The following is a 12,465-nucleotide window of genomic DNA, read 5'->3' as shown; positions in this document are numbered from 1 at the left end:
GAATGGTGTGAGCCCGGGAGGCGGAGCTTGCAGTGAGCCAAGATCGCGCCACTGCACTCCAGCCTGGGCGACAGAACGAGATTCCACCTAAAAAAAAAAAAAGAAAAAAAAAAGAGATCCGTGGTTGCCAAGGAGTAGAGTGGGGGAGGAAGGGAGTGGGAAAGGAGGGAGGGAGGAACAGATGGAACACAGAGGATTTTTAGGGCAGTTGACGTGGTTTGGTTGTGTCCCCACCCAAATCTCAAATTGAATTGTACTCTCATAATCCCCAAGTGTTGTGGGAGGAACCCGGTGGGAGATAATTGAATCATGGGGTCGGTTTCCCCATACTGTTCTCATGCTAGTGAGTAAGTCTCACGAGATCTGGGGGTTCTATCAGGGGTTTCTGCTTTTGCATCTTTCTCATTCTCTATTTGCCTGCTGCCATCCATATAAGACGTGACTTGCTCCTCCTTGCCTTCTGCCATGATTATGAGGCTTCCCTAGCCATGTGGAACTATAAGTCCAATTAAACTTCTTTCTTTTGTAAATTGCCCAGTCTCGGGTATCAGCAGTGTGAGAACAGACTAATACAGCAGTGAATGAGACTGTAATGGAAGATGCATGACCTTATGTATTTGTCCAAACCCACTGTAATCTAAACTATGGACTTCGGGTGATAATACGTCAATGTTGTTTCATCAGTTGTAAAAAATCTACCACTCTGGTGGGGGAGGTTGATAGGGAGGGAGGTTGTGCATGTCTGAGGGCAAGAGGTATCAGAAATCTCTGTTTTCTGCTCAGTTTTACTGTGAACCTAAAATAGCTCTAAAAATATAAAGTTTATTATATAAAAAATATTTTTAAGTCCACGTTTCTGTGAAGACAGTTCTTTTTTTAAACTCAAACTCTGCATCAACTGCAGAATAGAGATTATAACTGGAATGTTTAATGTTAACCTAAAATCTATTTGAAAAAAATTTTAATTGCACACAATCTGTTGTAATTTTGTAGTTACTAATTTTCTTGCCAGTATTCTCAGTAATCTGTGATCATGATTAAACATTGGTTAATGTGATAAATTTAATGGTTATGACCTGGGTAAGCCACAGCATCCTCTCATAAAATGCAGTCCAATCAGCTTTAAGGTTAAGGTAAAATAGGAATAGCTTAGGTTAAAAGAAGCAAGCAGGCCGGGCACAGTGGCTCATGCCTGTAATCCCAGCACTTTGGGAGGCCAAGGCAGGAGGATTGCCCAAGCCCAGGAGTTTGAGACCAGCCTGGGCAACATAGCAAGACCCTGTCTCTAAATATATAATATATATATATCATATATATAAAATAATACATATATATATATATATAAGACAGCTGGGCTTGGTGGTGTGCACCCGCAGTCTCAGCTACTCAGGAGGCTGAAGCAGGAGGATCGATGGCTTGAATCCAGGAGGTCAAGGTGCAGTGAGACGTGAATGTGCCACTGCACCTCAGCCTGTCTCAAAAAATACAAAACAAACAAACAAACAAAGAAAACCTGACCTGGTGAATATTCAGAAACTATTAAGTGAAAAGCTGGTGCCCACTGTTAGGTGGTCAGGACTTTCTGCTTCTTAAGAGTCCCTAATGATTCCCAGGACCAAGCATGCTTAGATGGGGATGCTGTCTTGTGGCTCACTGTTATCTCATGTAAGCAGGAGTGGCTGGGAGTGCAGGCTGCAAGCTGCACTTGCTGCTGGGTTCCTGAACCATAACATTAACACAGACATTGTCCTTCTTTTGAATAGAAGACAAATGATCCATAGTGGTACCATGCCAAACCTCACTCTGTAAGGATATATTGGACTGAAATATATTGAATATATTCCCAAATTCAAATATATTGAATTTCATCATATTTTCCCTAAACCATTTGGTTTCACATTTCCCTAAACCATTTGGTCGGATTATATCTCCCTACAAACTGTCACCCTCCTTCTGCCAAGCAAATGAAATGATAACTGTTCTGCATTTTACTTGGGTGTCATCTTAGTACCCTTACTGGTAAGTTGGTATCATCTTTCCTCTTACTTCTTGCATTAGGCTGTTCTTTGCATTGCTGTAAATACCTAAGGCTGGGTAATTTATAAAGAAAAGAGGTTGGCCGGGCATGGTGGCTCACGCCTGTAATCCCAGCACTTTGGGAAGCTGAGGCGGGCAGATCACGAGGTCAGGAGATTGAGACCATCCTGGCTAACATGGTGAAACCCCGTCTCTACTAAAAAATACAAAAAATTAGCCTGGCGTGGTGGTGGGCACCTGTAGTCCCAGCTACTTGAGAGGCTAAGGCAGGAGAATGGCATGAACCCAGGAGGCAGAGCTTGCAGCGAGCTGAATTGTGCCACTGCACTCCAGCCTGGGCGACAGAGCGAAGACTGCCTCAAAAAAAAAAAAAAGAAAAGAAAAGAAAAGAGGTTTAATTGACTCATGGTTCTGCAGGCTGTACAGGAAGCATGGCATCTGCCTGGCTTCTGGGGAGGCCTCAAGGAGCTTTCACTCATGGCGGAAAGCAAGGTAGGAACAGGCACATCAAACAGCAAGAGTGAGAGCGAGAAAGCAAGAGAAGATGCCACACACTGAAACAACCCGATCTCGTGAGAACTCACTCACTATCGGCAGGACGGCACCAAGGGGATGGCGCTAAACCATTCACGACCAGTCCACCCCCATGATCCAATCACCTCTCATCAGGCCCCCTCTCCAACACTGGGGGTCACATTCCAACATGACACTGAGCAGGGCAAATATCCAACCATGTCACTTCTTTTCCAGCAGGCATCTCTCTGGGCTCTGACCCTCTCCTGTCAATCCCAGCTGGGAGTCTCCGTTTTTACAGTCCCCTCCAAACAGGCTCTTTCCCCCAACCCTGGTTTCATGCTCAGCCTTTCCTAAATGCATTAAACACCTAGTCAGAGGAAAAGCATTTTAACTTCAAATTAACATTTAAAATAAAAAACAACTTTAAAGCATGTTTTTATGAAGGCAATATAGATTCTCTAAAGAAATTCAGGGCAGTTGTGGTGGCTCACGCCTGTAATCCCAGCACTTTGGGAGGCCGAGGCAAGCAGATCATTTGAGGTCAGGAGTTCGAGATCAGCCTGGCCAACATGGTGAAACCCTGACTCTACTAAAAAGACAAAAAATTAGCCGGGAGTGGTGGCAGGTGCCTGTAATTCCTGCTACTTGGGAGGTTAAGGCAGGAGAATCACTTGAATCTGGGAGGCGGAGGTTGCAGTGAGCCAAGATGAGCCATTGCACTCCAGCCTGGGTAACAAGAGTGAGAGTCCGTCTCAAAATAAATAAATAAATAACTAAAATAAAGAAATTCAGAACGTTCTGAGCTCTGGAAAAATAATATGTAACCCATAGTGCCATCCATAGACAACCACTTTGAGACTTTGCTGTATCTTCCAGTGTTCTGATTAGATTTAAATCATATCAGTCAGGCATGTTGGCTCATACCTGTAATCCCAGGACTTTGGGAGGTGAGGTGGGCAGATCACTTGAGGTCAGGAGTTTAAGACCAGCCTGGTAAACATGATGAAACCCTGTCTCTACTAAAAATACACAAATTACCAGGGCATGGTGGTGGGTGCCTGTAATCGCAGCTGCCTGGGAGGGTGAGGCAGGAGAATCATTAGAACTCAGGAGGTGGAGGTTGTAGTGAGCTGAGATCATGCCATTGCACTTCAGCCTGGGTTATAAGAGCGAAACTCTGTCTCAAAAAAAAAAAAAAAAAAAAAAGATTTAAATCATATCTACCCGGCCGGGCACAGTGGCTCCCACATGAAATCCCAGCACTTTGGGAGGTCGAGGCGGGCAGGTCACCTGAGATCAGGAGTTTGAGACCAGCCTGGCCAACGTGGTGAAACTCCGTCTCTACTAAAAATACAAAAATTAGCTGGCCATGGTGGCGTGCATCTGTAATCCCAGCTACTTGGGAGGCTGAGACAGGAGAATCACTTGAACCCAGTTGGCAGAGGTTGCAGTGAGCCAAGATCACACCACTGTACTCCAGCCTGGGCAACAGAGCTGGACTCCATTTAAAAAAAAAAAAAAAAAATCCTATCTACCTTATATGCTCCACTCATCCACTTGTGGTGTCCTTTAAAAGGAACGTTTAGGCAGTGATAATCTTTTCTCACCTTCTTTTAAGCACATACATGTCATTGATTATCATTTATATTCATCATTCAGAGACTAATTGTATTGGTTCACATCAAAGTACTCCTGGCTGAGGAGGTATTTTCTTCTTTTTACTCTTCTAATGCTAAATGGGCTTTCCCTGACATGAGCTGTCTGCAGCTGACCTTAGCAGCAGGCAGACACGACCCCTTTGCCGACCCTGCAGTTCATGCAGCTGTTCTCAGGGAAAGGTCACGAAATCCTCTCTGCCCTCGAGTGACCAGCCAGAGCATACTCTGAGCCTGTGGCATGTGTCAGTTTGGGGCACTGTGCCACAATGAGGGTGTGGGCAAATGGGAAGAAGCCAGGAACTGCAACATGGGAGAAAACAAATTAGGGCTGGAGAGCTAGGTGGGGACACCTGTGGCTGGTCCCCATCAAACTGAACACCCAAAGCTGGAGATAAATACAAAGTGGGAGCTCATACTTTAACCAAAAATGCCTGCCTAGCGGGAGGCAGGGGCTTGGGCGTCAGGAGGTGTCAAAGATCAAAGACAGGCAAAGAGTTAAAGATCCAGGTCTTGCTGGGCATGGTGGTACTTCAGGAGGCTGAAGTGGGAGGATCATTTGAGGACAGGAGTTCGAGACCAGCCTGGGCAACATGACAAGACCCCCATTTCTACAAAAAATAAAAAAAATTAGCCAAACGTGACGGCACTTGGCTGTAGTCCTAGCCACTCGGGAGGCTGCTCTGGGAGGATCACTTGAAGCCAGGAGGTTTATGCTGCAGCAAGCTATGATATTACGCTGCACTCCAGCCTGGGTGACAGAGCAAGATACTATCTCTAAAACAACAACAACAACAAGAAGTCCTGGTCTTTAAAGCGAGAGAAGAGGCAAGAATCTAGGCAAGGACAAGGGAACAGGTGCAAAGCTTATGCCAAAGGGCGACCAAGATAGAGGCTTCCTGTGGACCCACCTCCAGGGCAAGACATAGTCTGAGAACAAGCCTATTCCTTCTACCATACTGTGTGAAAATATACAGTTTTTACGTTGCGATTTTTCAAGTCAACATGACTCAGGCTAAACACCAGAATACTCAATGGAGTGTTTTGTGAGGATTCTTTTCCCTAAGAAGATTCCAGGCCTCCTTTGGGGCAGTGAATTAATCGCTGTCTCTCTCTTTACTTAAATGTCCTTAAGCCCGGTTCCGTAACACATACTAGAGAGTCAAAAACATTCGTGGATGGAGTGAATGAATTCTCAAGAGACACTGACTAAAACAGCAGTTGATTCATCTTAGAATCATTAACTTACCTTATGTCTTCCTGTGGCATATGACAAGTTCAATTGACCTGGACCACCCCTAAAGTGGACCCAAACAGTGACTGCCCTCCCACTCAGGTGAAGGTCACGCTGGCGCCTTGCCCCACTGGGCAGAAGGGCTTCGCATTCACATTCGCGGCCTGGAAGTCCCCAGGGACACTCTTCAAGGCTGAGGCTTTGAACTTCCACTTGCATTTTGGCAAAGGTAATTACCTTTCCCTGGATGCTGTCAAGGAGAGCAACACTTCACCACCAATACTTCACCACCAATATCAAGTTGCATGGATTCCCCAGGGTCAGTAGGAGGATTCAGACATGGGCTGGGTGCCTCTCTGCTGACCACTGGATTGGTATCACCACAAGTAAGGTCACAGCTAAGTCGAAAATGCCTGAGGCAAACTGGGGGGTGAAAGAGGGACCACCGGGCAGTGTGACAGGCAGCCCCTTCTGCCAGCTCATTATCCCCACCTGCTCCTGTCTTCGCATAGTAGAATCCTAATGCGAGTTCACGGAAAGTCAGCTGGAGCTTGTCCTCCATGTAATTCAGATCACGTTGCCTGCAGCTCTTAGGTACTCAAATAAACAGAAGGACTAATATTACTACTGAAAATGTAATTAAGGGCATTCATTGTAAAGTAATAATGATTACCTCACCCTCACCATATGGCCAGAACTGATTAACACCTAGAAGAAATGATCTAAAACCTCTACAATCAGAATGAATGTCTCGGGTCATAATGAGAAACATTTTGTGTGTGGGGAGTTGGGGGTGAGGGAAGAAAAAGTGGTTGGGAGTTTACTAAACCAAGAGGCACAAACAAAATAGGATAACATCCTGAAAAATCTCATTCAGATTAGACAAGTTGTGTTTTTAGTGTAGAACCCATATCACAAATGCAAAAATATTATAAGATTTACACATTGGAATTGTCACTTAATTGGATGATTTTTTTCTCCATTGTTTCTTTTCTAATGATGAGGAATTGATGGAGGAGTCTCCATCGAGGCCGGCAGTTTCTTAAAACCACCAGGGAAGGGCTTAGCCCCTTGACTGAAAATCTTTGTATCGTAAATTACTGGTTAAAATGCTGTTTGTTGTCAGGAGTATCATGGAGTGTGATTTAATCTCTTTAGATTAAAGTGGTAGAAATGTTAGCATTTCTGGGGAGTACCAAACAGGTTAGCATTACAAGCAATGCCTAGAAAGATACAGACCCATTTGGAAGCCAGGGTTGCTGTAAAAGCCAGTTTGCAGGTGCACCGTGGGGGGTGACAGGATGCCCAGGGCTGTTCTTGATTAGCGTATGTGCCCTAGGGCCATATGGTGACGCATAAGGAAGCAGAATTTGGGATATTTTCCCACCAGAATCCTTAAGGTTACTCTGTGTACTGCTGGGGAAAGCTTAATGGGCTCAACACCACCCTTGAGGGAAGGCAACAGTGGAATCTCTTTTTTCTGCAAATACTTCCTTGGGTGGTGGATCATGATTCTCTGAGGCAGGATTTCCTGCGGCAGAGCTGGAGGGGCCGGAGGGGCTGGTGGGGCTTGTGGGCCTGGTGGGGTTGGAGGGGCTGGTGAGGCTGGACGAGCTGGTAGGGCTGGTGAGTCTAGAGGCACTGGAGTTCCAAGAACTTGGCCTGGAATCTTGAACCTGCAGCCATACGTTCAGACTCTAGCTTTGCCTTTTTACTTCTCTTTGACCACTAGAGAAATAAACAAACCTCATAACATTATTTCCTCGACTGCCTCTTAAAAGTCAAAATCTTAAGTTAGGGACACCTCACATTTTGGTCAAGACCAGTGGACCTAGGTAAGAGTAAATCAGAGAATTCCCAAGGTGGGAGAAATTATTCCTAGACAACGGATGCCCTGGATTTGGGCTGAGGAGTAGACAGCTGGTCACCCTGGGGGTGAACAGAGCCAAACGCATACGCCTCATTGTTGTTTTAATAACCCAAGTTGGATTCAGGGAGTACTTGTGCAATTCTGTGATTAGCACATCTGCAGTGAGATTTCCCCATGTTGTAGCTGAGAGGCAGGCTGCTGAGACCACCCCTTAGGGAAAAGTGGAAAAGTCTGCCTCTAGAACGGAGACCTGGCTTTCTCTTCCACTGCTTGATCTGAGCTCAGGGATTCTGTGCCCCTCTCTCTCCGGACAGTTTTTACACCAGATGATCTTCTAATTGCTGTGAATGCAGCCTAATCAGCAAGTCCCCAACTGGTGACATTATCAATTTCAAACCTTGGTCAGTCATGAAGCCCTACTGGAGGCCTTCATCCTGAAATCCACGAACAAAGAAAGAGATCCCGCAACGCTGTCATCTAAAATGCCTTAAAATGCCAGTGCTGCGACAGATGGCCCTGCTCGGTGTAAGTGACAGTGCCCCCAGCAGGCCATTGATTCTGTTTGTGAAATTTAAGTATCTGAACAATGACCGATGGTGCTAGAGAGATGTATAACTTCAATCCCCCCGACTCCAACCCCCACCAGGTTTCAGCATATCTCAGTAGTCCTAGTAAAAATAGGTCAGTAAACAGCCTTATTTATGGCGAATGCTTGGGGTTCCTAGGTCATTGAGCCATGAACACTCATGGAACTGAGGTGTGGCTGGGGATGGGGGTTGGAAACAACTCTTTAAGCAGAAAACAGTGTATTCCATGTGCACAGAATACAGAAGGAACTGAGTTGGCAGCGATCAAGACAGTTCATGGGAGGAACTCAGAGGAAAATCAATGCTTTCTCTCTGTGAGAAAGTTTTCAATGTTTTTCCCTTTAAGAAAAGTGAAAACTGTAGTTTAATTTTAAGGAATGCGATCGTTATAAAAACCTGGACTCTTTCAAATTACAAAGTTTTGTTTATGAAAGCAAGAGTTTGAGATTTTCCTTTAAGATAGAATGGGGAAAACCAGGATTATATTAAGCCTTGTTTATCAACAGTTCATAACAATGTGTGTTTCTGCATGCTTTTCTCTTACTCTGAAATAGGTTTTACTTTGCTTAAATTAGTAATTAGTAAATATTAATGCTTTATTGGTTTAATAATACATGTACTAAAAGCAGTTTATTTTCACAGAAAAAGCCCAATTATTTGGTATTGTAAGAGACAAAAGAGAAATGCCATAATTCCCACTGGGGGCTGTGGATACTGGACCCCATAACCAGGTGCCAGAGTTCACATGGTGTTCAAAATCCAAATTATAAGCATAGTGCCAAGGACTCTCAGGACGGCTTCTGCAAATCTAAGCCTTCAGAAAAGGGATGGAACAACAGAATGAGCGTCATCATGGCTTGGGTGGTTGGAGGTGCTTTGGGCATGAAGAGCCTCTAACTGTGACACAGTTGGAGGCTTCCAACGTCAGCTCTAAGTATATGCACAAAGTCAGAGTCTCATAGCTGAGCTATTAAAAATAAAATCAACACCAAGATATACTTGAGAGTGACTCTTTTTATCACTTCCTTTTCACATGCCTTTGATCTTTGTCTTGTGTGAAAGTCTACTATAAAAATGTTTATCGTCACTATGTCTATACCGATGAATTTAAAGGGTCTAGAAAATAATTTCAGAAACAAGGTTTTGGCAGCCCACCAGGCATTAGCACCTGCCTTAGAAACACCCATGTGCAAATGCAAAGCTCCAAAAGCGACTTTTGACCCTTTCCTTCTGTGTTGATTGTTGTATGGACGGCAGTGGCAAGGTGGAAAGGCACATGGGCTCTGCAACATTAGGGTTAAAACCCTCCGTGGGATGAGACTGCCCCAAGCAGCCCAGTGTCTATTCTGGGCTCTGGTCCGTAGGCCTCCTGGGGGCTGACAACAGCTGCCTTCAGGCTCTCAGGGTGGGGTCCTTCAAGGAGCAACTGAACAGCTGCTGCTCTCCATCTTTCTCTGCCCATCCTGGGAGAGCCTCTTCCCCTCCCCCTGTCCCTTCCATTCTGGCTAAGAGACTATTCTCCTAACGGAGGGCTTCCCGCTTCCTCCTTCAGCATTGGATGCGTCTGTCTCTGCCAGAGCAGTAACAGCCCCTGCCTGGAATATTTGTATTGTAATTTAAAAAACTGATATCTACTGTTTCTCGAGCTCTCTGATGCTAAGTGCTTCAGATGAATGATCCCTCCAAACCACCTCACACTCACAATTCCAGATCAGTAAGTTATGGGTTGATCTTACAGTTACTGGACAGGGGTCCAGATCCAGAGCCCAAGAGAGGGTTCTTGGATCTCGCGCAAAAAAGAATTTAGGGCGAGTTCATAAAGTGAAAGCAAGTTTATTAAGTAAAGGAATAAAAGAATGGCTGCTCCACAGACCGAGCAGCCTCGAAGGCTGCTAGTTGCCCATCTTTGTGGTTATTTCTTGATTACATGCTAAACCAGGGGAGAATTATTCATGCCTCCCCCTTTGAGATAATATAGGGTAACTTCCTGACATTGCCATGGCATTTGTAAACTGTCATGGCACTGGTGGGAGTGGAGCTGTGAGGACGACCAGAGGTTACTCTCGTGACCATCTGGGTTTTGGTCAGCTTCTTTCCTGCAACCTGTTTGATCAGCAAGGTCTTTATGACCTGTATCTTGAGCCAACCCCCTATCTATCTCATCCTGTGACTTAGAATGTCTTAACTGTTTGGGAATGCAGCCCAGTGGGTCTCAGCCTCATTTTACCCAGCTCCTATTCAACATGGATTTGCTCTGGTTCAAACGCCTCTGACGGCTTCTTTTTCATGTAGTTCTTTACACAAGATATAGAGAAGTCTCCAGGACTATAGGAAAGACACACAAGCCCAACCTTCATCTGGAGAAAAGGAACTGGGTTTGGCCAGGCTAAACCCCGCGTGGCCTGAAGTCTTGGTGTCCCATTCATGATGTTATTCCGGACTGAATAAGACAGATGCTGGGAAGTCTGATACTTGCTGAACTACTGTGTTTTGATGTGAATGTCTTGTTGAAATCCTATGGCCAGAGGGCACTGTTGGCAGGAATTGGGAATTTTTCCCAGAGGGAGTGGATATTCCCACCATCCAAGATCTTGAGGAGATCAAGTAATCCCAGGACAGGGAATGAGGCCTGGGGAAGTGGCCCTTGGCCTGGGAGAGGGCATGGAGAAACTGCCCTTTCTCTGGGCCTCATGGGCGAGTAGGGACCCTGTTGAATGGTCAGTGCCTTACAAATTCTGAAAGTAGTCCTATCTAGAATTCAATTTGAAAGAATTTCTGTATTGCAATTCTTTCCTATTATTCTCGAGAGTAGTGGACATTTGTTTTTGCCCTCCTGATATTCAACTCACCCTTTTTTGGTAATAGCACCTTCAATTTTCCTGGGGAAGATTGGATTCCCCACTCGTCCCATGGGTTTCAGCCAGGGCTGGCCCCATCCCATGGCTTCGTGGGTGCGCAAGGGACGCGGGGCTGGCCAATGAGAGTACTGTGCACCGCTGGCCATGGTGACTGGTTCATGGCTGAGCATGTGACCCCAACTGGGCCAATCAGAGCCAGGCTTAGGTCTTGCTAGGACTCTCAGGGAGAGTCATCCTCTTACCTCTGGAAGGGATAAGCCTAGAGCTTCCGGGGGCAGCCACTTGGAGGATAAAGTACACAGAGCAAAACAGAGCCAAGAAAGAGCTTGAATCCTGAAGACATGCAGCCATGACCTCAGACTGAAGACCGGAGCCTCTGAATCCAGCCACGCCCAAACGAAGAACATGCCTGTACTTTTTCAGCTTTGTGAACGAAAGAACTCTCTCTTTTTGGCTGAAGTCGGTTTTGATTGGAGTTTCTGTCATTTTCTTCTAAAGATATCTTATTAAATATATAAGCCATGTCTCATCTGTCACCGTGGGAAGTTCAGGAAGGGTCCTTGCCCATGCTTGACTAAAGCGCACTGTGTGAGAACAGCAGCAGCTTAAGAAGCGGATGCAGACCCTACAGGAAGTCATCTTCATGGGGGAAGTGGACAGCGGCAGTCCGAGGCCTCATCCTACCAAAGTCTGTAAGCTTCCCTCTGGAGAGATGTGTGGAACATGTCATTGTATTTGTAGATCCTCAGAAATACCTGGGAAAGGCATCTAGTTAAGAGGCTCTGGATGTCATAATAATTTGGGCATTAAAAGCTAATGTTTATACCCATGTTCACATCAGCATTATCGACAGTAACCAAAAGGTAGAAGCAATGCAAGTGTTCACACACAGATGAATAAATAGACAAAATGTGTTGTATCCATACAATGGGATATTGTTCAGCTTTAAAAATGAAGGAAATTCTACCACATGCTATGACATGGATGAATTTTTAGGACGTTATGCTAAATGAAATAAGCCAACCACAAAAAAAACCCACAAAATATTTCATGATTGTACTTATAAGAGGTGTGTAGAGTAGTCAAATTCAGAAAGTAGAACAGTGGTTACCAGGGCCTGGTGGAAGAGGGAAATGAGGAATTCTTGTTTAATCGGTACAGAGTTTCAGTTTTGCAAGAGTTCTGAAGATGGATAGTGGTGATGTTTGCACAATAATGTGGTTCTACTGAAAACGATTGCACTGTACACATGAAAATGAGAAAGATGGTACATTTTGTGTATGTACATTTTACTGCAGTTTTTTTTTTTAAAAGCGAATGTTATCTCATTCTCATTGTATTTCAGGCAGTGAGGCCAGTCAACACTTGGATTACACAGCTAAATGTTTTACATTGTGCCAGGGAGGAACAGACAGAGTTGACTGGGGTGAGAAGGCTGAAAATGGGTTCTAGATTTCTTCAAGGAGTTTCAGATTGGAGACAGGTCCTGAATCAGTAACAAATATTATAGGAACAGTCCATAAATTTAATTTAGGCTACCTACAAGATCTAGAAGTTAATTCTTTTCTTTCTTTCTTCCCTCCCTCCCTTCCTTCCTATTCTCCTTTCTTTCTCTCTTTTTCTTTTTCTTTCTTTCTTTTTCTTTCTTTCTTTCTTTCTTTCTTTCTTTCTTTCTTTCTTTCTTTCTTTCTTTCTTTCTTTCTTTCTT

General features: G+C 44.8%; 1 protein-coding gene across 1 annotated transcript in view; it reads right to left on the bottom strand.

Moving 5' to 3' along the window:
- Positions 1-6,012, bottom strand: part of LOC105511280 (chromosome unknown open reading frame, human C7orf33) — a 24,939-nt gene extending 18,927 nt beyond the window's left edge. Inside the window, 1 exon segment of the mRNA XM_011941413.1 lies at positions 5,458-6,012. Coding sequence (XP_011796803.1) covers positions 5,458-5,661 — 204 coding nt within the window. The 5' untranslated portion in view covers positions 5,662-6,012.
- Positions 6,013-12,465: the final 6,453 nt, after the last annotated feature.

This window comes from Colobus angolensis, unplaced genomic scaffold, assembly GCF_000951035.1.
Source record: "Colobus angolensis palliatus isolate OR3802 unplaced genomic scaffold, Cang.pa_1.0 Scaffold2, whole genome shotgun sequence".
In the NCBI taxonomy this organism is placed as follows: Eukaryota; Metazoa; Chordata; class Mammalia; order Primates; family Cercopithecidae; genus Colobus; species Colobus angolensis.
The sequence above is the reverse complement of the archived record's forward strand: the minus strand, read 5'-3'. Positions and strand labels throughout refer to the sequence as shown.